Consider the following 23,657-nt stretch of genomic DNA (forward strand, 5'->3'; position numbering starts at 1 on the left):
GCTGAAGGAAAGCAAAACATCTGTACTCTGCCAGTTGTTTGGAATTGACCAAGGTCATTTACCATTGTCATCCTAAACCCTGTGTCCCCTAAAAGTTCCTGCAACTGTCATTTGATTTATTTGGTTTTCCTTATTCCCCAAACAGGTCTAGCAGTGCCTGCTTTCTTGTTGGATGGATACAACACTGTGTAGGACATTCTCTTGAACAGTCTCAGAATGCCTTTTCCCTTCTGCTTATACAACTACCACTGACCTTTTTTTGTTATATGAGGAGTGAAAGGCCCCTGTTATAACACCACACGATAGTTACACCTCTCCGTAATTTCCTTGCAGATTTGTTCCTCTGTATCCTTCCAACGAGTTTGTGGTCTGTAAATTACATCAAGCAATGTAATTACCTTCTTACTCCTTAGCAATAGCCAAACTGTTTCTATCCTAGAACTCTCTGAAACATCCTCTTTCTCAGCACTGCAATATTCTCCTCAACCAAAATTACCACTTTTTTTTACCCCGCTCCTATGTTTTTTGGATGCCTTTTAACCAGGAATATTTAATACACAGATCGGTCCTCCCTTAAAGTAGGGCTCTGTTATCACCACAATGTCATAAACCCTCAAGGCAATCTGTGCCTGTAGATCCCAATCTTATTAGCTGTACAAAGCAAAAAAACTGTGGATGCTGTAAATCAGAAACAAAAACAGGAATTTGCCAGAAAAGCTCAGCGGATCTGACTGCATCTGTAGAGAGAAATCAGAGTTAACGTTTTGGGTCGTATGACCCTTCCTTAGAACTGGATTTAGTTCTAAATCCAGTTTAGAACTGGAGTCATGTCCAGTTCCGAGGAAGGGTCATGCGACCCCAAATGGTTTTTCTCCACAGATGATCCCAGACCTATTCAGCTTTTCCACCAATTCCTGTTTTTGTTTCTTATTAGCTGTACTCTGTGCAGTGTAACTCTGATTTAGATTTCATTATTTTCTCTCCTGTTAACTTAATATTCTCTATTTTAGTGTTTTCTCTCCGTCCCAGTGTTCCATGCACCCTGGTATTATTGTTTAATACTATTTTATTATAATCACTCCTGCTCTGCACCCTGACTGAATTAGTTTAATTCTCCAATACAGCACTAGTAAACTCCCACAAGGAAGTCAGTCTTGGCTCTGTTTAGAAGTAACCTGATTAGCTTGTATAGGTGCCGTCTTCCCCAGAGCTAGTCCCAGTGTCCCAGGAATCTAAAGCGCAGAAACAGGGATCCAGATGTCAGCATAGTTTTTCAAAGTGTGTGAATCTTTGAGAAAGGCAAAAAAGAATGTGGAAAAAAGGCATGGGAATGGTACTGTCTGGATCACTGTTTCAGGGAGGCACAATGGGCTCACTCTGTGTTGTGAAGTTCTAATCTCTCAAGACCTTCTTCCTCATTGATTCTCCAACAAACCAGAGTTTGTTTTTGACTCTTCATGCCTGTTGAATCCTTTGTAATTTTTAAATGGCTCTATTTAATCAAGATGCAGGTGCATGGTTCTGATTTTGATTCGTTGAAGTTTCCTTTTACATATTCTGCCTTCCCTTGTAGGGTATTTGAGCACCATGGACAAGTTAGACTTGGAATGGTAAGTGTTTTGTATGTGATTTCTAATTTTTTTGCAGACATTAGAATGATAATTGAGTAGCTTGTCATCAGCTTTTCTGCAAAAATGGAATTTTATTAAATTCATCGCATTTGTGCATGTGAAAGCTGCATAATCGCTAAAATTCACTTTACCTCAGCACACCTGCTTACTGAAACCCTCCTAAGTGTCTATTAACTCTAGACTAGACTACACTGATGCTTCCCTGGCCAGTCTCTCGTGTTCTACCATTTGTAAGTATAAGTGGGCCGATTCATTTTCTCCTGGTTAAATGGTACCTGTGTTTTCTAACTCTTGTCCTTGGTTTTGAATTCTCTTAATTTCAGTCTTCCCTATCTCTAATCACATCAAGCTCTGCTGTCCTCTGAGACGTCTGAATTCGTCCAATTCTTGTCTCTTTCATATCTCCAACCCTAATTACTCCACCATTAGGCAGCTATGCCTTTACCTGCAAAGGCCCTAAAATTTCCAAACCAAACCTCTTTGCTATTCTGTACACCTTTTAAGATGATTGATAAAATTAGCTAGCCACCCAAGATTTTGGTCACGTGTCCTAACATCACCTTATGTAGCTTGTCAGACTTAGTTTTGTAATTCCTGTGTAGCACCTGGGCAAGTTTCACTATGCTAATAATGCTGTGTAAATAAAACTTGTTCTTGTTATTAAACAAACAGGGGATGTTGAAGACATTCAGTAGGTCTGGCATCATTTAAACTATAATCAAAACATAAACTCTGTTTTTCTCTCCTAACTCAGTTTCTTTCTCCTCAGGTGCCAGACCTGCTGAATTTCTCCAGCATTCTCTGTTTGTTTCAGATCTCCAGCACATGCAGTATTTTGCATTTATGGTTTTGTTGTTACAGTTGTACAATATTCTGAATATTGTTTGCCCTTGGATTTATCTTCTGATCTATAGATGCGACACTTGTATGTGATAATAGACATGTCAAGATCAATGGAAGATCAGGACTTGAAACCAAACCGACTTACCTCAACATTAAAGGTAAGTTAAACACACCTTGCCTCCCAACATTGTAACTTCGACAGATCAGAAAGTTTTCATAAATTATTTTCATAGATATGAAAGCAGTGTAAGAACCTCTACAGAAACTTACCACTAAGTATGTACTTTGGTTTCTTGTTCTGTGCTACATGCACCACTTCCACGAGACTGAAACGTCTAATGATGACAATGCCTGTCCAGAGATACTACAATATCAATAATGAAGTCACCTGGCAGTGGAAGAAAGGATTTCAAAGCAACTCTAACGCAGCATAGGGAACCAGTTGCATCTGCATGCAGGCTGTTAGCACAAACTGAACAAGTCTGTGCTCAGTTTGAGAACAAGTGCCTGACTGTTGTCTTTGCTACTGAGTATTTTAATTGCCTCTTTGGGAGAGACAATGACCAGAAACCACTTCAAAGTATCATCCTGCATCTGTCTCTCTCCGTTCCAAAGTATCCGCAAAGAATTACTTCATTTGGATATGACGTACAAGCATGGGAAACAGATGTCAACAATGTACATCGTGTTGAGGGCAGGACTCCATGTTTAGAAAGTTGAGGATCCTAAGACAGTGTGTGAAATCTTCCACTTTCAATGAGAAGAACAGCTTAATATGCTGTGGAAGTTATCAGTAACATTGAATCTGAAAGACAAAATAACATGCTCAAAATCAATGAAACTATGCAACAAAATATAATTCTCCAAGCTGTATCAGACATAGTGATGAAGGAATACCCCAGAAGTATCAAGGGCATGCCTGTTGCTATGTGAGAGATTAGGCATACAGAGATGAAATGGCAACCTAAGATGGCACCTTGTACAAAGCAAATAAAGTTATTATCCATGTGGAGATAAGAAAAGTGATGTTGAAGTGCATCAGTGCAATATATAAGAAAGAATTGAGTCGAGACTGAGGAAGGCAAGAGAAGTACTCAGTCAACGAAATATGAGCTATGAAATTTAAGGACCATGCCATTAGTGTTTGTAACAGATACCGAGATAAGCCAGCTAAAGAGCCACATAATGATGCAAACCTCTCTGGTAGACAATGAGTGAAGATTTACCTAGACTCTCCTTTAGCATGAACCGATTATGTTGTCAATATTGGCTTCTGTTCTGATTAGAGAGTTAGACCATTTAGCTTCAGTGACTTCCAGTGAGATTGTAGAATGTTGGAAAGTGCAGTAATTTCAGCATTCCAGACATTGTGATGACTGGTAATGGCTCTCAATTAACTCATGAAATGTTCATCTTCTTCATTAAAATATTGGGAACTTCAACGATACACAGCATCTCCACACCATCCCCAGTCAAATGGAAAAGCTGGGGTAACAGTGAAAAGTGGCAAAAAAGTATAAAGAAGTCAAGCAAATCCAGGATTTGTACAAGGCAGTCCTTGAGTGGAGTTGAGTACTGAAGGCATAGAAAGTAGTCCACTCCTAAGACTAATGTTGTGTTAAGCTCAAACTATTCTTCTAGTGAAAAGCTACCAAAGTCAGAAGCAGTAATAAGGATGATTGATAAAATAAAAGTGAATTGACAGGCAAGTTTAAATTTGGTAAAACTGCATTGTCATTGTTAGAGCAGAGCACTGGGGAGCCAGTCACAGAACAAATATTTAATGTTCTGAACAAACGTTAACTCATGTGACAACTTGAGACTCAGAGCAGTTTCACTGCGATCATGTGCAGTAAACATGAGCAATACAATATATTGTTGCAATTGTAGCCATGTACCTACAAGAATAGAACTTGTTCTTTCACTGCAGGTAGTGGGTCAGAAAGAAATGATCTCACCATCTGCATAGAACTGACTATCGGTCCCAGAGGTCCACTGTTCCCAACAGCAACAATGGATAAGCAACAACAGTTAGCACAAGATCAGCACTTGATGCAGGACCAACAATTTCCAGAAAATTTTGAAGATCTTAATTCAGGGTGCTGACTGTTTCCCAGCCATTCTATTTCTGCAGGTTTTAACTCCAGTTCTGCAGAATCAGATACAGTACCCCAGGTACCTTACTTAAATAGGCTTTTGTTGTGGTGCTTGTTGTCAAACTACTTCACAATAAGACAGCTTCATAGCTCTGACCTCTCATAATATATATGCATGCACTGGATAGAAAACATAGAACATAGAATATAGAAATGGATGTAGGCTGTTCAACCCATCAAGCTCATTTCACCATTCATCATGATCATGTATAATTCTCTCTCACAACACCATACTCCCACACTCTCCCTACATCCCATGACTAGGGAACAAAACTAGATATTTGTGGTTTGTACAGCCTACTATATGTTATTAAGGAAGTCTGGCCAGGTTAAAATGCTCTGTTCTGAATAGGGCTGGTCATTTAAATCTAGAGTCACATATTCTTTCCTGTATTTGTCAACATACTAGTTTGTATGCTGTTGTCAGAAGTTTGCAATGAGGCTGAGCAACATTAGTATTAACGGACATGTGGTTTTGCTAGATTGACTACACATACATTTGGCTTTATATTACAGTTTAGGAAGCAAACAACATAAATCATACATAACAAAGTGTTGGAAATACTCAACAGTTAAGGCAACATCTGTGCCTTGGGCAACAAAGTTAATATTTCAGTCACCGGCCGTTCGTTGGAATATAAATTTCTTAAAAGGTCATCAACCTGAAAGTTTAATTCTCTGAGCATATAGCTTCCTTTCTGATTTTCAGCATCTGTAATACTTTGTTTTGATCTTCCTTTTTCTTTCTTCCATTTTGCAGTTGCTGGAATACTTTGTAGAAGAATATTTTGATCAAAATCCTATTAGTCAGGTATGAACACAAACATTTATGCATCAGAACAAGTCTACTCCTTCCCATGCTAGTTTCTCTCCTAATTTCTCATTTAATGGCTAATTTGGCGTTGTTCATATGACAAATTTCTTACTATCTTGCTCCATTTGCATTAAAATGTTGGTTACATAACTTCTGTTTCCGGTACCCGTGCTAGTTGTATGGTAAATGGTTCCTCTCCCTATACAACGTCAATCTCACTTTTAAAACTTGACATTAAATTTCTCTTCGAAGAAAGCACACTCCAAAACATTTGTCTTCACAGCTGAACTTCCAAAGAGCCTTTCCTCTCAAATCCTTGAACGTATTAATGCCTCCTTAATTTGTATTTAGCTTTATTCCAACATTGGAACAAGAATAGGCTAACTCAGTTTTTTGAGCCCACACTATTTGATTGTGTTTTCTCTTTACTTCATTTGTATAAACCTGTCTTTGTTTCATATCCTTCAAAAAAAACCATCAGGTTAAAAAAAAACAAAAAAAAAACTTATCAATCTCACACTTAGAAATAATAGTCGACCTCGTATTCACACCTTTTGAGGAAGAGAGTTTACCATGTCCAAAGCATTTATTTGTATGAACAAACACTTATTAATTTAACTCTTAAATTTTTCCACCTTTAATTTAGATTTCTCTCCTCTTCTTACATATTCCTTCAGTAAACAAAATGATTATCATATTTTACCCTGTTAAATTCACTTTATAATTTACAATACTTTTGAGATTAAGAAGACCTTAAGACATGGGAGCTGAATTAGGCCATTTAGCTCATCCAGTCATCTCCACCTGGATGTGAGATTGCTCGCTGAGCTGGAAGGTTAGTTTTCCAGATATTGTCACTTCTTTTTAAATTTGAAAAAATATACTTTATTCATAAGATGCACAAAAAATAAAACATTTATACACCTACCCAGTCATGCAAGCCGCTGTGGGTTACCCAGGGGGTACGTACACCAACTAAAGAAAAAAAAACAAAGCAAAGAAAATACCCCGGCAGTCGTCACCCCACACAGTCCCCGTTGGCCCCCTGACCAGTTGGGGAAGGAGAGAGCTGGGTCCAGTTACCAGATAGGGCCCTTTTTTCCATTCTGGACGAGGGGTTTCATACGGTGGTCTTTCCCCACCGCGCCTTGGCGGCAGCGGCTGCCCCAAGCGTTAGCGCGTAGTCCTGGACCTTGGAGTGTGCCAGTCTGCAACACTCAGTGGGGGTCAGTTCTTCCAGCTGGCAGATCAAAGAGCATCTTTCACCGCATTGATCGTCCTCCAGGCGCAGTTGATGTTGGTCTCGGAGTGCGTCCCGGGAAACAGCCCATAGAGCACGGAGTCCCGCGTCCCGGAGCTGCTCGGGATGAACCTCGACAAATACCACTGCATCCCCCTCCAGACCTCCTGCGCATAGGCACACTCCAGAAGGTGGTGATGGACAGTCTCGTCCCCCCCGCAGCCGCCTCGAGGGCAGCGTGCGGTGGCGCAGAGATTCTCGGCTTGCATAAAGGATCTCACTGGCAGAGCCCCTCTCACCGCCAGCCAAGCAATGTCCTTGTGCTTGTTTGAAAGTTCTGGCAATGAGGCATTCTGCCAAATGACTTTGGCAGTCTGCGTGGGGAACCACACGACGGGATCCACCCTCTCCTTTTCCTGAAGGGTCTCGAGGATACTACGTGCTGACCACTGCCTGATGGCCTTGTGGTCAAAGGTGTTTCCTTTCGAAAATTTCTCTACAAAGGACAGGTGGTACGGAACGGTCCAACTACTCGGAGTGTTCTGCAGCAACGAGACCAGGCCCATCCTTCGCAACTCCGGAGACAGGTAGAACCTCAGTAAGTAGCGACACTTGGTGTTTGCGTACTGAGGATCTACGCACAGCTTGATGCAGCCGCACACAAAAGATAGCTGTCAGGGTGAGGGTGGCATTCGGTAGGCCCTTTCCCCCCCCCCCATTTTCCAGGTCTTTGTACATGGTGTCCTTGCGGACCCGGTCCATCCTCGACCCCCAAATGAAGTGGAAGATGGCCCCGGAGACTGCAGCGGCGCAGGTCCAGGGAATAGGCCAGGCCTGTGCCACATACAACAGTACCGAAAGCCCCTCGCACCTGACAACCAGGTTCTTACCCGCGATGGAGAGGGACCGGAGCGTCCACCTGCCCAGCTTCTGCTTCAGTTTGGTGATATGCTCCTCCCAAGTCTTAGTGCACGCCCCAACTCCACCAAACCAAACACCCAGCATCTTCAGGTAGTCTGTCCTGACGGTGAAGGGGATGAAGGAGCGGTCGTCCCAGTTCCCGAAGAACATGACCTCGCTCTTACCCCGATTGACTTTGGCACCCGAGGCCAGTTCAAACTGGCCGCAGATGTCCAATAGTCTACTCACTGACCAACGATTGGTGCAGAAGACGGCGACATCGTCCATGTACAGGGAGGTCTTGACCTGAAGGCCTCCGCTGCCTGGGATAGTCACGCCCTTCAGGCTCACGTCCTTCCTGATGGAGGCGGCGAAGGGCTCCACACAGCACACGAACAAGGCAGGAGAGAGCGGGCAGCCCTGCCTGACTCCAGATCGAACAGGAAAACTGTCTGATTCCCACCCGTTGATCGAGACTGCGCTAACGATGTTGGCATAGAGCAGCTGGATCCAATTGCGGATGCCCTCCCCGAACCCCAATTTGGAGAGGACGTCCCTCATGTAAGCATGAGAGACCCTGTCGAAGGCCTTCTCCTGGTCCAGGCTGACGAGGCAGGTGTCCACCCGCCTGTCCTGTACGTAGGCGATCATATCCCTGATGAGCGCGAGGCTCTCAGCGATCTTCCTGCCCGGCACAGCACAGGTTTGGTCAGGGTGAATCACTGACTCCAGGACAGACCTGACCCGGTTGGCAATGACCTTGGCCAGGATTTTGTAGTCCACATTCAAAAGTGAAATGGGACGCCAATTCTTAGTTTCTTCCCTCTCCCCCTTCCTCTTGTAAATGAGGGTGATGATGCCCTTCCTCATGGACTTGCACGTTTCCCCTGCCTGAAGCGCACTATCGTACACCTCCAGCAGGTCCTGGCCGACCAGGCCCCACAGAGCGGAATACAGCTCGACCGGTAAGCCGTCGCTTCCGGGAGTCCTATTCCTCTCCAAGGACTTGAGGGCTCTGTTCAGCTCGTCCAGGGATATCGGCCGGTCCAGCCACTCCCTCGGCCGTCGTCTAAGACCTCCGTGATAGACGGCAGGAACGACTCGGAGGCCGTGCTGTCTGTGGGCTTCGTGTTGTACGGGCCGGCATAGAAGGATCTGCTGATCCTCAAAATGTCGGGCTGAGACGACATCATCGAGCCGTTGTCCTCCTTCAGCCGGCTAAGCACAGAGCTCTCTTTGTGCACCTTCTGAAAGAAGAAACGCGAGCATGTCTCGTCCTGCTCCACGAAGCGGACCCTGGACCGGAAGATTATCCGGGAGGCCTCCGTGGCGAACAGCGAGGCTTGCTGGCCCCTCACCTCGCGGAAGTCCTCCGTGACATCGACCCCCATCAACTGCAGAAGGAGCAAGTTCTGCACCCTTTTCTGGAGTCGCGACAGCTTTCCCTGCCTCTCTCTTGCCTTCTGAGCACCCTTGAGGACAAAGGACCTCTTGATGTTCTCCTTCACCGTCTCCCACCAGTCGCCTGGAGACTCAGAGGGGTTTCATGGTTCTCCAACTGGCGTACTCCCTCTTAAGCTCCTCGACATTCTCTGGGGTCAACAGTTGTGTTGAGCTTCCACGTCCCCTTGCCGGCCGGCTGGTCATCCTGTAAGTGACAGTCGGCCAGCAGGAGGCAGTGGTCAGAGAAGAACACCGGCTCGACGCCGGTGGACCTGACCGAGAACGTCCGTGACACAAACAGGAAGTCTATCCTTGAGCGGATAGACCCGTCTGGCCGCGACCAGGTGTACCTCTGCTGCGCTCCGTCTGCAGGGGTGCTGAAGACGTCGAGCAGCTTGGCGTCCTTCACCGTGCCCATCAGGAATCTGGACGTGACGTCCAGTTGACTCCCCCCACCCGCTGTCCCCACGCCGGATCTTCCATCTGCATCAATGATGCAGTTGAAGTCTCCGCCTAGGATGACCGGCCTAGACGTAGCCAGCAGGGGTGGAAGCCGCTGCAGGACGGCCAACCGCTCACTCCGTACCGCTGGGGCGTACACATTGATCAGCCTCAGGGGAGCGTTCCTGTAGGTGATGTCAGCCACTAGGAGGCGCCCCCCCCCCCCCCACCACCTCCTGAACTTGAGAGATGGTGAAGTTGCGCTCCCGCAGCAGAATAGCCAGGCACGAGGAGCGACAGTCGTTACCCCCGACCAGATCGAAGGCCCACAGGTCCAGGCGCCGGACCATTTCCCGTACCTGCCGAGGTGCGGTATCCCGCACTCCTGCAGAAACAGGAGGTCCGCCTCGATGGTGGTCAGGTAGGCCAACGTGGACACACATCTCGCGGTTGACTTGACGCTGCGCACATTAACGCTCGCAACTCGTACCCCCATTGTGGGCAGTGACCGCAGTACCCTCCCCAAGTCCAAGGTCCAGCCCCTCCATCTGTCCCTTCATGCCCATTGCCCAGGTTAGCTGCTGGACGCTCTCCGGGCTCAGGAAACTGTCCGTGCTGCCTTCTGGGTGGCATCCCCCTGTCAGGGGTGCGGAGGCAGGAGGGTCCGGCTCCGGGTCAGGCTGGGGACGTGCTGTTTCCTCCTTCCCGCCTGGAAGTTCCGGGGGGCCCTCCAGTGCTCCAGCGGCACTTGACTGGGTGTCGGAGGGAGCCTCAGGACGCCTCCCGTCACCTGGAAGCGGGGTGCTGCCTTCCCTCTCCCTCGAGATCTTTAACTTCTGCTTCGGGTGGGCCCTCTCCGAATCCCCCTCGTCAGAGGAGCTCTTATAGCCCCCCCTGCAGCTGCCTCTTCCCGCCTGATGGTTGCGGTTCCTGGGCCCGTCGATGCACCTTCCTCCTTGCTTTCCGGACTGTTGTCCACTCCCCTGGGTCGCCTGTCGCCGCCTCCATCGACTCCGGGTTGTCGGGGGGGAAATCGGAGCCTGCAGGGGTGCTTTGCTGGCCTCGGGCCCATCCCGCAGGGCTGGGCCCTCCTGCACGGCCTGGCCCTCTTGCACATTAGTGGGGTCCTTGCTGGGCCCTGGTGCCATCCTCTCTTCCGGGATGGGTGGCCCCGCATTGCCCCTGCTGGCGACCTGGGCGTAGGTGGTCCCCCGCCGCAGGCATGCCCTATAGAGGTGGCCCGCTTCCCCGCAAAGGTTGCAGCTTTTCTCTTGTGGGCAATCCTTTGCAAGGTGTCCCTCCTCCCTGCAGATGGTGGCTTTGCAGTCGGCCGCCACGTGACCTGACCTACCACAGGCATGGCAGACTTTAGGTTGCCCTGCATAGGTCAGGTAGCCCCTGCTCCCGCCGATCGCGAAGCTGGATGGTGGGTGTACGACATTCCCGTCCGCGCCCATCCTCAGCGTCACCTTGACCTGCCTCTTACTCGTCCAGATGCCAAAGGGGTCCGTGATGTCAGTTAGGTCCCCTTCCACCTTCACGTACCTTCCAAGGAAGGTCAGGACATCAACTGCTGGCACATGTGGGTTGTATATATGTACAGTCACCATACAGCTCCTCTGCGCTGGCATCACAAAGAGCGGTCAATACAGAGAGGGGGCCCTCACCTCCTTTCTCCTTGAAAACCTCCAGGAAGCGCTCGCAAAGCTTGGCACTCCGGAAGGTCACATCGTAAAAACCCCCTCCGGGGAAATCCAGCAGGCAGTAAATGTCCGCAGCAGCGAACCCGCAACAGTTCAACAGGACCCTCTTCACAAAGAAGGTGCGGTCCACAGGTGCACCTTCATCCACCTTCTTTACAGAAACACGGATGGTGTTCCGGACCCCCTGACCTGGGGCACGAGCACTTGCCGCAGCCATCGTTGCAGGTTGGCTGCTCCCCTGAACCAGCGTTAGGCCGAAGCCAGCATTAAGATCCACTGGTCGCAAGGGTGCACAGCCAACCCGACGTCCTCCTTCCACCTCCAAGACAGCACTCTCCTCCTCTCAGTCCACAAGAGAGTGGGTCTTTATTTTGTTCCGGATGTAAGCTGGTTTACTGAGCTTGAAGGTTTGTTCCCAGATGTTTTGTCAACTTTTGTTTCATTTGAAAAAATATACTTTATTCATAGAATGTACAAAAAATAAAACATTTATACACCTACCCAGTCATGCAAGCCACTCCGGGTTACCCGGGGGTACGTACACCAACTAAAGGAAAAAAAAAACAAAGCAAAGAAACCGCCCCGGCAGTCGTCACCCCGCACAGTCCCAGTTGGTCCCCTGACCAGTTGGGGAAGGCGCCAGCTGGGCCAGGTTACCAGATAGGATTCTTTTCCCTTTCCTGGACGAGGGGGCTCATACGGTGGTCTTTCCCCACCGCGCCTTGGCGGCGGCTGCCCCAAGCTTTAGCGCGTCCCTCAGCACGTAGCCCTGGACCTTGGAGTGCGCCAGTCTGCAACACTCGGTCGGGGTCAGTTCTTTCAGCTGGCAGACCAGCAAGTTGCGGGCAGACCAAAGAGCGTCCTTCACCGCATTGATGGTCCTCCAGGCGCAGTTGATGTTGGTCTCGGTGTGCGTCCCCGGAAACAGCCCGTAGAGCACGGAGTCCCGCGTCATGGAGCTGCTCGGGACGAACCTCGACAAATACCACTGCATCCCCCTCCAGACCTCCTGCGCATAGGCACACTCCAGAAGGAGGTGATCAACAGTCTCGTCCCCCCCGCAGCCACCTCGAGGGCAGCGTGCGGTGGTGCAGAGATTCCGGGCGTGCATAAAGGAACTCACTGGCAGAGCCCCTCTCACCGCCAGCCAAGCAATGTCCTTGTGCTTGTTTGAAAGTTCTGGCGATGAGGCATTCTGCCAAACGACTTTGGCAGTCTGCATGGGGAACCACACGACGGGATCCACCCTCTCCTTTTCCCGAAGGGTCCTGAGGATACTACGTGCTGACCACTGCCTGACGGCCTTGTGGTCAAAGGTGTTTCCTTTCAAAAATTTCTCCACGAAGGATAGGTGGTACGGAACGGTCCAACTACTCGGAGCGTTCCGCGGCAACGAGGCCAGGCCCATCCTTCGCAACACTGGGGACAGGTAGAACCTCAGTAAGTAGTGACACTTGGTGTTTGCGTACTGAGGATCTACGCACAGCTTGATGCAGTCACACATAAAGGTAGCCGTCAGGGCGAGGGTGGCGTTCGGTACGCCCTTTCCCCCATTTCCCAGGTCTTTGTACATGGTATCTCTGCGGACCCGGTCCATCCTCGACCCCCAAATGAAGTGGAAGATGGCCCGGGTGACCGCAGCGGCGCAGGTCCAGGTAATAGGCCAGGCCTGCGCCACATACAACAGTACCGAAAGCCCCTCGCACCTGACAACCAGGTTCTTACCCGCGATGGAGAGGGACCGGAGCGTCCACCTGCCCAGCTTCTGCTTAAATTTGGAGATACGCTCCTCCAAAGTCTTAGTGCATGCCCCAGCTCCACCAAACCAAACACCCAGCACCTTCAGGTAGTCTGTCCTGACGGTGAAGGGGATGAAGGAGCGGTCGTCCCAGTTCCCGAAGAACATGACCTCGCTCTTACCCCTATTGACTTTGGCACCCGAGGCCAGTTCAAACTGGCCGCAGATGTCCAACAGCCTACTCACCGACCGACGATCGGTGCAGAAGACGGCGACATCATCCATGTACAGGGAGGTCTTGACCTGAAGGCCTCCGCTGCCTGGGATAGTCACGCCCTTCAGGCTCACGTCCTTCCTGATGGAGGCGGCGAAGGGCTCCACACAGCACACGAACAAGGCAGGAGAGAGCGGGCAGCCCTGCCTGACTCCAGATCTAACAGGAAAACTGTCTGATTCCCACCCGTTGATCGAGACTGCGCTAACGATGTTGGCGTAGAGCACCCGGATCCAATTGCGGATGCCCTCCCCGAACCCCAATTTGGAGAGGACGTCCCTCATGTAAGCATGAGAGACCCTGTCGAAGGCCTTCTCCTGGTCCAGGCTGACGAGGCAGGTGTCCACCCGCCTGTCCTGTACGTAGGCGATCGTATCCCTGATGAGCGCGAGGCTCTCAGCGATCTTCCTGCCCGGCACAGCACAGGTTTGGTCAGGGTGAATCACTGACTCCAGGACAGACCTGACCCGGTTGGCAATGACCTTGGCCAGGATTTTGTAATCCACGTTCAAAAGTGAAATGGGACGCCAATTCTTAATTTCTTCCCTCTCCCCCTTCCTCTTGTAAATGAGGGTGATGATGCCCTTCCTCATGGACTTGCACATTTCCCCTGCCCGAAGCGCACTATCGTACACCTCCAGCAGGTCCTGGCCGGCCAGGCCCCACAGAGCAGAATACAGCTCGACCGGTAAGCCATCACTTCCGGGAGTCCTATTCCTCTGCAAGGACTTGAGGGCTCTGGCCAGCTCGTCCAGGGATATCGGCCGGTCCAGCCACTCCCTCGTGCCGTCGTCTAAGACCTCCGTGATAGACGACAGGAACGACTCGGAGGCCGTGCTGTCTGTGGGCTTCGTGTCGTACAGTCCGGCATAGAAGGATCTGCTGATCCTCAAAACGTTGGGCCGAGACGACGTCACCGAGCCGTCGTCCTCCTTCAGCCGGCTAAGCACAGAGCTCTCTTTGTGCACCTTCTGAAAGAAGAAACGTGAGCACGTCTCGTCCTGCTCCACGGAGCGGACCCTGGACCGGAAGATTATCCTGGAGGCCTCCGCGGCGAAGAGCGAGGCTTGCTGGCCCCTCACCTCGCGGAGGTCCTCCGTGACATCGACCCCCATTGACTGCAGAAGGAGCAGGTTCTGCACCCTTTTCTGGAGTCGCGACAGCTTTCTCCGCCTCTCTCTTGCCTTCTGAACACCCTTGAGGACAAAGAACCTCTTGATGTTCTCCTTCACCGTCTCCCACCAGTCGCCTGGAGACTCAAAGAGGGGTTTCACGGTTCTCCAACCGGTGTACTCCCTCTTAAGCTCCTCGACGTTCTCTGGGGTCAACAGAGTCGTGTTGAGCTTCCACGTCCCCTTGCCGGCCGGCTGGTCGTCCTGTAAGTGACAGTCGGCCAACAGGAGGCAGTGGTCAGAGAAGAACACCGGCTCGACACCGGTGGACCTGACCGAGAACGTCCGTGACACAAACAGGAAGTCTATCCTTGAGCGGATAGACCCGTCTGGCCGCGACCAGGTGTACCTCTGCTGCGCTCCGTCTGCAGGGGTGCTGAAGACGTCGAGCAGCTTGGCGTCCTTCACCGTGCCCATCAGGAATCTGGACGTGACGTCCAGTTGAATCCCCCCACCCGCTGTCCCCACGCCGGATCTTCCATCTGCATCAATGATGCAGTTGAAGTCTCCGCCTAGGATGACCGGCCTAGACGTAGCCAGCAGGGGTGGAAGCCGCTGCAGGACGGCCAACCGCTCACTCCGTACCGCTGGGGCGTACACGTTGATCAGCCTCAGGGGAGCGTTCCTGTAGGTGATGTCAGCCACTAGGAGGCGCCCCCCACCACCTCCTGAACTTGAGAGATGGCGAAGTTGTGCCCCCGCAGCAGAATAGCCAGGCCCGAGGAGCGACAGTCGTTACCCCCCAACCAGATCGAAGGCCCACAGGTCCAGGCGCTGGACCATTTCCCGTACCTGCCGAGGTCCGGTATCCCGCACTCCTGCAGAAACAGGAGGTCCGCCTTGATGGTGGTCAGGTAGGCCAACGTGGACACACATCTCGCGGTTGACTTGACGCTGCGCACATTAATGCTCGCAATTCGTACCCCCATTGTGGGCAGTGACCGCAGTACCCTCCCCAAGTCCAAGGTCCAGCCCCTCCATCTGTCCCTTCATGCCCATTGCCCGGGCTAACTGCTGGACGCTCTCTGGGCTCAGGAAACCATCTGTGCTGCCTTCCGGGTGGCATCCCCCCGTCAGGGGTGCGGAGGCAGGAGGGCCCGGCTCCGGATCAGGCTGGGGACGTGCTGTTTCCTCCTTCCCGCCTGGAAGTTCCGGGGGGCCCTCCAGTGCTCCAGCGGCACTTGACTGGGTGTCGGAGTGAGCCTCAGGACGCCTCCCATCGCCTGGAAGCGGGGTGCTGCTTTCCTTCCCCCTCGAGACCTTTAACTTCTGCTTCGGGTGGGCCCTCTCCGAATCCTCCTCGTCAGAGGAGCTCTTATAGCCCCCCTGTAGCTGCCTCTTCCCTCCTGATTGTTGCGGTTCCTGGGCCCGTCGACGCACCTTCCTCCTCGCTTTCCGGACTGTTGTCCACTCCCCTGGGTCGCCTGTCGCCGCCTCCATTGGCTCCGGGTTGTTGGGGGGGATCGGAGCCTGCAGGGGTGCTTTGCTGGCCTCGGGCCCATCCTGCAGGGCTGGGCCCTCCTGCACGGCCTGGCCCTCCTGCACATTAGAGGGGTCCTTGCTGGGCCCTGGTGCCTTCCTCTCCTCCGGGGGGGGCTGGCCCCGCATTTCCCCTGCCGGCGACCTGGGCGTAGGTGGTACCCCGCCGCGGGCATGCCCTATAGAAGTGGCCCGCTTCCCCGCAAAGGTTGCAGCTTCTCTCTCGTGGGCAATCCTTTGCAAGGTGTCCCTCCTCCCTGCAGTTCCTGCAGATGGTGACTTTGCAGTCGGCCGCCATGTGACCTGACCTACCACAGGCATGGCAGACTTTAGGTTGCCCTGCATAGGTCAGGTAGCCCCTGCTCCCGCCGATCGCGAAGCTGGACGGTGGGTGTGCGACATTCCCGTCTGCGCCCATCCTCAGCGTCACCTTGACCTGCCTCTTACTCGTCCAGATGCCAAAGGGGTCCACCATGTCAGTTAGGTCCCCTTCCACCTTCACATACCTTCCGAGGAAGGTCAGGACATCAACTGCTGGCACATGCGGGTTGTACATGTGTACAGTCACCATACGGCTCCTCTGCGCTGGCATCACAAACAGCGGGACAGCGGTCAATACAGAGAGGGGGCCCTCACCTCCTTTCTCCTTCAAAACCTCCAGGAAGCGCTCGCAAAGCTTGGCACTCCGGAAGGTCACATCGTAAAAACCTCCTCCGGGGAAATCCTGCAGGCAGTAAATGTCCGCAGCAGCGAACCCACAACAGTCCAACAGGACCCTCTTCACGAAGAAGGTGCGGTCCACAGGTGCACCTTCATCCACCTTCTTTACAGAAACACGGATGGTGTTCCGGACCCCCTGACCTGGGGCACGAGCACTTGCCGCAGCCATCGTTGCAGGTTGGCTGCTCCCCTGAACCAGCGTTAGGCCGAAGCCAGCATTAAGATCCACTGGTCGCAAGGGTGCACAGCCAACCCGACGTCCTCCTTTCACCTCCAAGACAGCACTCTCGTCCTCTCAGTCCACAAGAGAGTGGGTCTTTATTGTGTTCGAGATGTAAGCTGGTTCACTGAGCTGTAAGGTTTGTCCCCAGATGTTTTGTCACCTTTTTTTTTTATTTGAAAAAATATACTTTATTCATAGAATGTACAAAAAATAAAACATTTATACACCTACCCAGTCATGCAAGCCACTCCGGGTTACCTGGGGGTACGTACACCAACTAAAGGGAAAAAAAAACAAAACAGAGAAAAAAGAAACCAAGCAAAGAAACCGCCCCGGCAGTCGTCACCCCGCACAGTCCCAGTTTGCCCCCTGACCAGTTGGGGAAGGCGCCAGCTGGGCCCAATTACCAGATAGGATTCTTTTCCCTTTTCTGGACGAGGGGGCTCATACGGTGGTCTTTCCCCACCGCGCCTTGGCGGCGGCTGCCCCAAGCTTTAGCGCGTCCCTCAGCACGTAGCCCTGGACCTTGGAGTGCGCCAGTCTGCAACACTCGGTCGGGGTCAGTTCTTTCAGCTGGCAGACCAGCAAGTTGCGGGCAGACCAAAGAGCGTCTTTCACCGCATTGATGGTCCTCCAGGCGCAGTTGATGTTGGTCTCGGTGTGCGTCCCCGGAAACAGCCCGTAGAGCACGGAGTCCCGCGTCACGGAGCTGCTCGGGACGAACCTCGACAAATACCACTGCATCCCCCTCCAGACCTCCTGCGCATAGGCACACTCCAGAAGGAGGTGATCGACAGTCTCGTCCCCCCCGCAGCCACCTCGAGGGCAGCGTGCGGTGGTGCAGAGATTCCGGGCATGCATAAAGGATCTCACTGGCAGAGCCCCTCTCACCGCCAGCCAAGCAATGTCCTTGTGCTTGTTTGAAAGTTCTGGCGATGAGGCATTCTGCCAAACGACTTTGGCAGTCTGCGTGGGGAACCACACGACGGGATCCACCCTCTCCTTTTCCCGAAGGGTCCTGAGGATACTACGTGCTGACCACTGCCTGACGGCCTTGTGGTCAAAGGTGTTTCCTTTCAAAAATTTCTCCACGAAGGACAGGTGGTACGGAACGGTCCAACTACTCGGAGCTTTCCGCGGCAACGAGGCCAGGCCCATCCTTCGCAACACCGGGGACAGGTAGAACCTCAGTAAGTAGTGACACTTGGTGTTTGCGTACTGAGGATCTACGCACAGCTTGATGCAGCCACACACAAAGGTAGCCGTCAGGGTGAGGGTGGCGTTCGGTACGCCCTTTCCCCCATTTCCCAGGTCTTTGTACATGGTATCTCTGCGGACCCGGTCCATCCTCGACCCCCAAATGAAGTGGAAGATGGCCCGGGTGACCGCAGCGGCGCAGGTCCAGGTAATAGGCCAGGCCTGCGCCACATACAACAGTACCGAAAGCCCCTCGCACCTGACAACCAGGTTCTTACCCGCGATGGAGAGGGACCGGAGCGTCCACCTGCCCAGCTTCTGCTTAAATTTGGAGATACGCTCCTCCCAAGTCTTAGTGCATGCCCCAGCTCCACCAAACCAAACACCCAGCACCTTCAGGTAGTCTGTCCTGACGGTGAAGGGGATGAAGGAGCGGTCGTCCCAGTTCCCGAAGAACATGACCTCGCTCTTACCCCTATTGACTTTGGCACCCGAGGCCAGTTCAAACTGGCCGCAGATGTCCAACAGCCTACTCACCGACCGACGATCGGTGCAGAAGACGGCGACATCATCCATGTACAGGGAGGTCTTGACCTGAAGGCCTCCACTGCCTGGGATAGTCACGCCCTTCAGGCTCACGTCCTTCCTGATGGAGGCGGCGAAGGGCTCCACACAGCACACGAACAAGGCAGGAGAGAGCGGGCAGCCCTGCCTGACTCCAGATCTAACAGGAAAACTGTCTGATTCCCACCCGTTGATCGAGACTGCGCTAACGATGTTGGCGTATAGCAGCCGGATCCAATTGCAGATGCCCTCCCCGAACCCCAATTTGGAGAGGACGTCCCTCATGTAAGCATGAGAGACCCTGTCGAAGGCCTTCTCCTGGTCCAGGCTGACGAGGCAGGTGTCCACCCGCCTGTCCTGTACGTAGGCGATCGTATCCCTGATGCGCGCGAGGCTCTCAGCGATCTTCCTGCCCGGCACAGCACAGGTTTGGTCAGGGTGAATCACCGACTCCAGGACAGACATGACCCGGTTGGCTATGACCTTGGCCAGGATTTTGTAGTCCACGTTCAATAGTGAAATGGGACGCCAATTATTAATTTCTTCCCTCTCCCCCTTCCTCTTGTAAATGAGGGTGATGATGCCCTTCCTCATGGACTTGCACATTTCCCCTGCCCGAAGTGCACTATCGTACACCTCCAGCAGGTCCTGGCCGACCAGGCCCCACAGAGCAGAATACAGCTCGACTGGTAAGCCATCGCTTCCGGGAGTCCTATTCCTCTGCAAGGACATGAGGGCTCTGGTCAGCTCGTCCAGGGATATCGGCCGGTCCAGCCACTCCCTCGTGCCGTCGTCTAAGACCTCCGTGATAGACGACAGGAACGACTCGGAGGCCGTGCTGTCCGTGGGCTTCGTGTCGTACAGTCCGGCATAGAAGGATCTGCTGATCCTCAAAACGTCGGGCCGAGACGACGTCACCGAGCCGTCGTCCTCCTTCAGCCGGCTAAGCACAGAGCTCTCTTTGTGCACCTTTTGAAAGAAGAAACGCGAGCACGTCTTGTCCTGCTCCACAGAGCGGACCCTGGACCGGAAGATTATCCTGGAGGCCTCCGCGGCGAAGAGCGAGGCTTGCTGGCCCCTCACCTCGCGGAGGTCCTCCGTGACATCGACCCCCATCAACTGCAGAAGGAGCAGGTTCTGCACCCTTTTCTGGAGTCGCGACAGCTTTCCCCGCCTCTCTCTTGCCTTCTGAACACCCTTGAGGACAAAGAACCTCTTGATGTTCTCCTTCACCGTCTCCCACCAGTCGCCTGGAGACTCAAAGAGGGGTTTCACGGTTCTCCAACCGGTGTACTCCCTCTTAAGCTCCTCGACATTCTCTGGGGTCAACAGAGTCGTGTTGAGCTTCCACGTCCCCTTGCCGGCCGGCTGGTCGTCCTGTAAGTGACAGTCGGCCAACAGGAGGCAGTGGTCAGAGAAGAACACCGGCTCGACACCAGTGGATCTGACCGAGAACGTCCGTGACACAAACAGGAAGTCTATCCTTGAGCGGATAGACCCGTCTGGCCGCGACCAGGTGTACCTCTGCTGCGCTCCGTCTGCAGGGGTGCTGAAGACGTCGAGCAGCTTGGCGTCCTTCACCGTGCCCATCAGGAATCTGGACGTGACGTCCAGTTGACTCCCCCCACCCGCTGTCCCCACGCCGGATCTTCCATCTGCATCAATGATGCAGTTGAAGTCTCCGCCTAGGATGACCGGCCTGGACGTAGCCAGCAGGGGTGGAAGCCGCTGCAGGACGTCCAACCGCTCACTCCGTACCGCTGGGGCGTACACGTTGATCAGCCTCAGGGGAGCGTTCCTGTAGGTGATGTCAGCCACTAGGAGGCGCCCACCCACCACCTCCTGAACTTGAGAGATGGTGAAGTTGTGCCCCCGCAGCAGAATAGCCAGACCCGAGGAGCGACAGTCGTTACCCCCCGACCAGATCGAAGGCCCACAGGTGCAGGCGCCGGACCATTTCCCGTACCTGCCGAGGTGCGGTATCCCGCACTCCTGCAGAAACAGGAGGTCCGCCTTGATGGTGGTCAGGTAGGCCAACGTGGACACACATCTCGCGGTTGACTTGACGCTGCGCACATTAATGCTCGCAATTCGTACCCCCATTGTGGGCAGTGACCGCAGTACCCTCCCCAAGTCCAAGGTCCAGCCCCTCCATCTGTCCCTTCATGCCCATTGCCCGGGCTAACTGCTGGACGCTCTCTGGGCTCAGGAAACCGTCTGTGCTGCCTTCCGGGTGGCATCCCCCCGTCAGGGGTGCGAAGGCAGGAGGGTCCGGCTCCGGATCAGGCTGGGGACGTGCTGTTTCCCCCTTCCCGCCTGGAAGTTCCGGGGGGCCCTCCAGTGCTCCAGCGGCACTTGACTGGGTGTCGGAGTGAGCCTCAGGACGCCTCCCGTCACCTGGAAGTGGGGTGCTGCTTTCCTTCCCCCTCGAGACCTTTAACTTCTGCTTCGGGTGGGCCCTCTCCGAATCCTCCTCGTCAGTGGAGCTCTTATAGCCCCCCTGTAGCTGTCTCTTCCCTCCTGATTGTTGCGGTTCCTGGGCCCGTCGACGCACCTTCCTCCTCGCTTTCCGGACTGTAGTCCACTCCCCTGGGTCGCCTGTCGCCGCCTCCATTGGCTCCGGGTTGTCAGGGGGGATCGGAGCCTGCAGAGGTGCTTTGCTGGCCTCGGGCCCATCCTGCAGGGCTGGGCCCTCCTGCACGGCCTGGCCCTCCTGCACATTAGTGGGGTCCTTGCTGGGCCCTGGTGCCTTCCTCTCCTCCGGGGGGGCTGGCCCCACATTTCCCCTGCCGGCGACCTGGGCGTAGGTGGTACCCCGCCGCGGGCATGCCCTATAGAAGTGGCCCGCTTCCCCGCAAAGGTTGCAGCTTCTCTCTCGTGGGCAATCCTTTGCAAGGTGTCCCTCCTCCCTGCAGTTCCTGCAGATGGTGACTTTGCAGTCGGCCGCCATGTGACCTGACCTACCACAGGCATGGCAGACTTTAGGTTGCCCTGCATAGGTCAGGTAGCCCCTGCTCCCGCCGATCGCGAAGCTGGACGGTGGGTGTGCGACATTCCCGTCTGCGCCCATCCTCAGCGTCACCTTGACCTGCCTCTTACTCGTCCAGATGCCAAAGGGGTCCACCATGTCAGTTAGGTCCCCTTCCACCTTCACATACCTTCCGAGGAAGGTCAGGACATCAACTGCTGGCACATGCGGGTTGTACATATGTACAGTCACCATACGGCTCCTCTGTGCTGGCATCACAAACAGTGGGACAGCGGTCAATACAGAGAGGGGGCCCTCACCTCCTTTCTCCTTGAAAACCTCCAGGAAGCGCTCGCAAAGCTTGGCACTCCGGAAGGTCACATCGTAAAAACCCCCTCCGGGGAAATCCTGCAGGCAGTAAATGTCCGCAGCAGCGAACCCACAACAGTCCAACAGGACCCTCTTCACGAAGAAGGTGCGGTCCACAGGTGCACCTTCATCCACCTTCTTTACAGAAACACGGATGGTGTTCCGGACCCCCTGACCTGGGGCACGAGCACTTGCCGCAGCCATCGTTGCAGGTTGGCTGCTCCCCTGAACCAGCGTTAGGCCGAAGCCAGCATTAAGATCCACTGGTCGCAAGGGTGCACAGCCAACCCGACGTCCTCCTTTCACCTCCAAGACAGCACTCTCGTCCTCTCAGTCCACAAGAGAGTGGGTCTTTATTGTGTTCGAGATGTAAGCTGGTTCACTGAGCTGTAAGGTTTGTCCCCAGATGTTTTGTCACCATTCTAGGTAACATCAACAGTGAACCTCCGACGAAGTGCTGGTGTTATGTCCCGCTTTCTATTTATCCGGTTAGGTTTCCTTGGGTTGGTGATGTCATTTCCTGTTCTTTTTCTCTACCGTCCCCTGAGGAAAATAGCCTGAGATGACATCACCAACGCAGGAAATGACATCACCAACCCAAGGAAACCTAACCAGATAAATAGAAAGTGGGACATAACACCAGTGCTTTGTCGGAGGCTCACTGCTGATGTTACCTAGAATGGTGACGAAACATCTGAAAACTAACCTTCTAGCTCAGCAAGCAAACTCATATCCAGAACCTCAACCTGAGTTACAAATCTTCTCAAAACTCGCTAGTCATCTCCACCATTCAATGAGGTTATGTCTTATCTGATAGTACTAAATTCCACTTTCTGCTTTTCCCCATGATCCTACATTCTCCTACTGATTAAAAATCTGTCTGTCTAAACCTTCAATACATTAATGACCCTGTCTCTCAGCCCTCTATGTTTAAAAAATTCAAAGATTCAGTATCTTCTGAGAGATGAATTTCCTCCTTGTCCCTGCCTTAAATGTGCAAGTCCTTATTCTGAAATTATGTCACCTGGTCCTCGACTTTCCTGCTAAGAGGCAATAACCTTTGCACAACTACCCTGTCAAGTCCTGAAAGATTCTTGTATCTTTCAATAAAGTTGCCTGTTATTCTTCTAGATGTCAATCAACTCAACCTCTTCTTACCAGACAGTTTCTACGTACCTGCTATCAGCCGAGTGAACCTTTTCTGGATTGCCTTCAATGCCATTTTATCTTTCCTTAGATAAGAAGCCCAGTATTCCAGCCATCATTTGACTAGAAACTTGTTTTTTTTTCGATAAACCTCCCTACTTTTATACACCATTCCCTTCGAAATTAATGCCACCATTCCAGTTGCCTTCCCTATTACTTGCTAAGCTTGGATGCATGCATTTTGCATTTTAAGGATGAGGATTCCCAAATCCGTCTAATTCTGCACTCTTTGTCCATTTAAATAATATTCACTCCTCTATTTTTCCTGCCAAAGTGTATAACCTCACATTTCCCCACACTATATTCCATCTGCCAGATTTTTGCCCATTCACTTAACCTGTCTGCATCAGTGCAGAGTCTTAATATTATCCCCACCACTTGCCTTCCCATCTACTCTTGTGTCATCTGCAAACTCCATATAGTACATGCACTTTCTTCATCCAAGACATTGATATATATTGTAAATAATTGTGGTCCTTGCATTGATCCCTGTGGTACACCACTAGTTACAAGTTAACATTCTGAAAATGCATCCCCTTTTCCCAACTCTGACTTCTATTAGTTAGCCAGTCCTCT

General features: G+C 52.3%; 1 protein-coding gene across 4 annotated transcripts in view; it reads left to right on the forward strand.

Moving 5' to 3' along the window:
* Positions 1-23,657, forward strand: part of gtf2h2 (general transcription factor IIH, polypeptide 2) — a 62,186-nt gene that overhangs the window by 15,312 nt on the left and 23,217 nt on the right. For all 4 annotated transcript variants that reach the window (XM_048527795.2, XM_048527797.2, XM_048527796.2 and 1 more), the window contains 3 exons: positions 1,574-1,610; positions 2,546-2,632; positions 5,391-5,441. In XM_048527795.2, the coding sequence (XP_048383752.1) occupies positions 1,574-1,610; positions 2,546-2,632; positions 5,391-5,441 (175 nt within the window). The remainder of the gene's footprint in view (positions 1-1,573; positions 1,611-2,545; positions 2,633-5,390; positions 5,442-23,657) is intronic.

Source organism: Stegostoma tigrinum, chromosome 3, assembly GCF_030684315.1.
Source record: "Stegostoma tigrinum isolate sSteTig4 chromosome 3, sSteTig4.hap1, whole genome shotgun sequence".
In the NCBI taxonomy this organism is placed as follows: domain Eukaryota; kingdom Metazoa; phylum Chordata; class Chondrichthyes; order Orectolobiformes; family Stegostomatidae; genus Stegostoma; species Stegostoma tigrinum.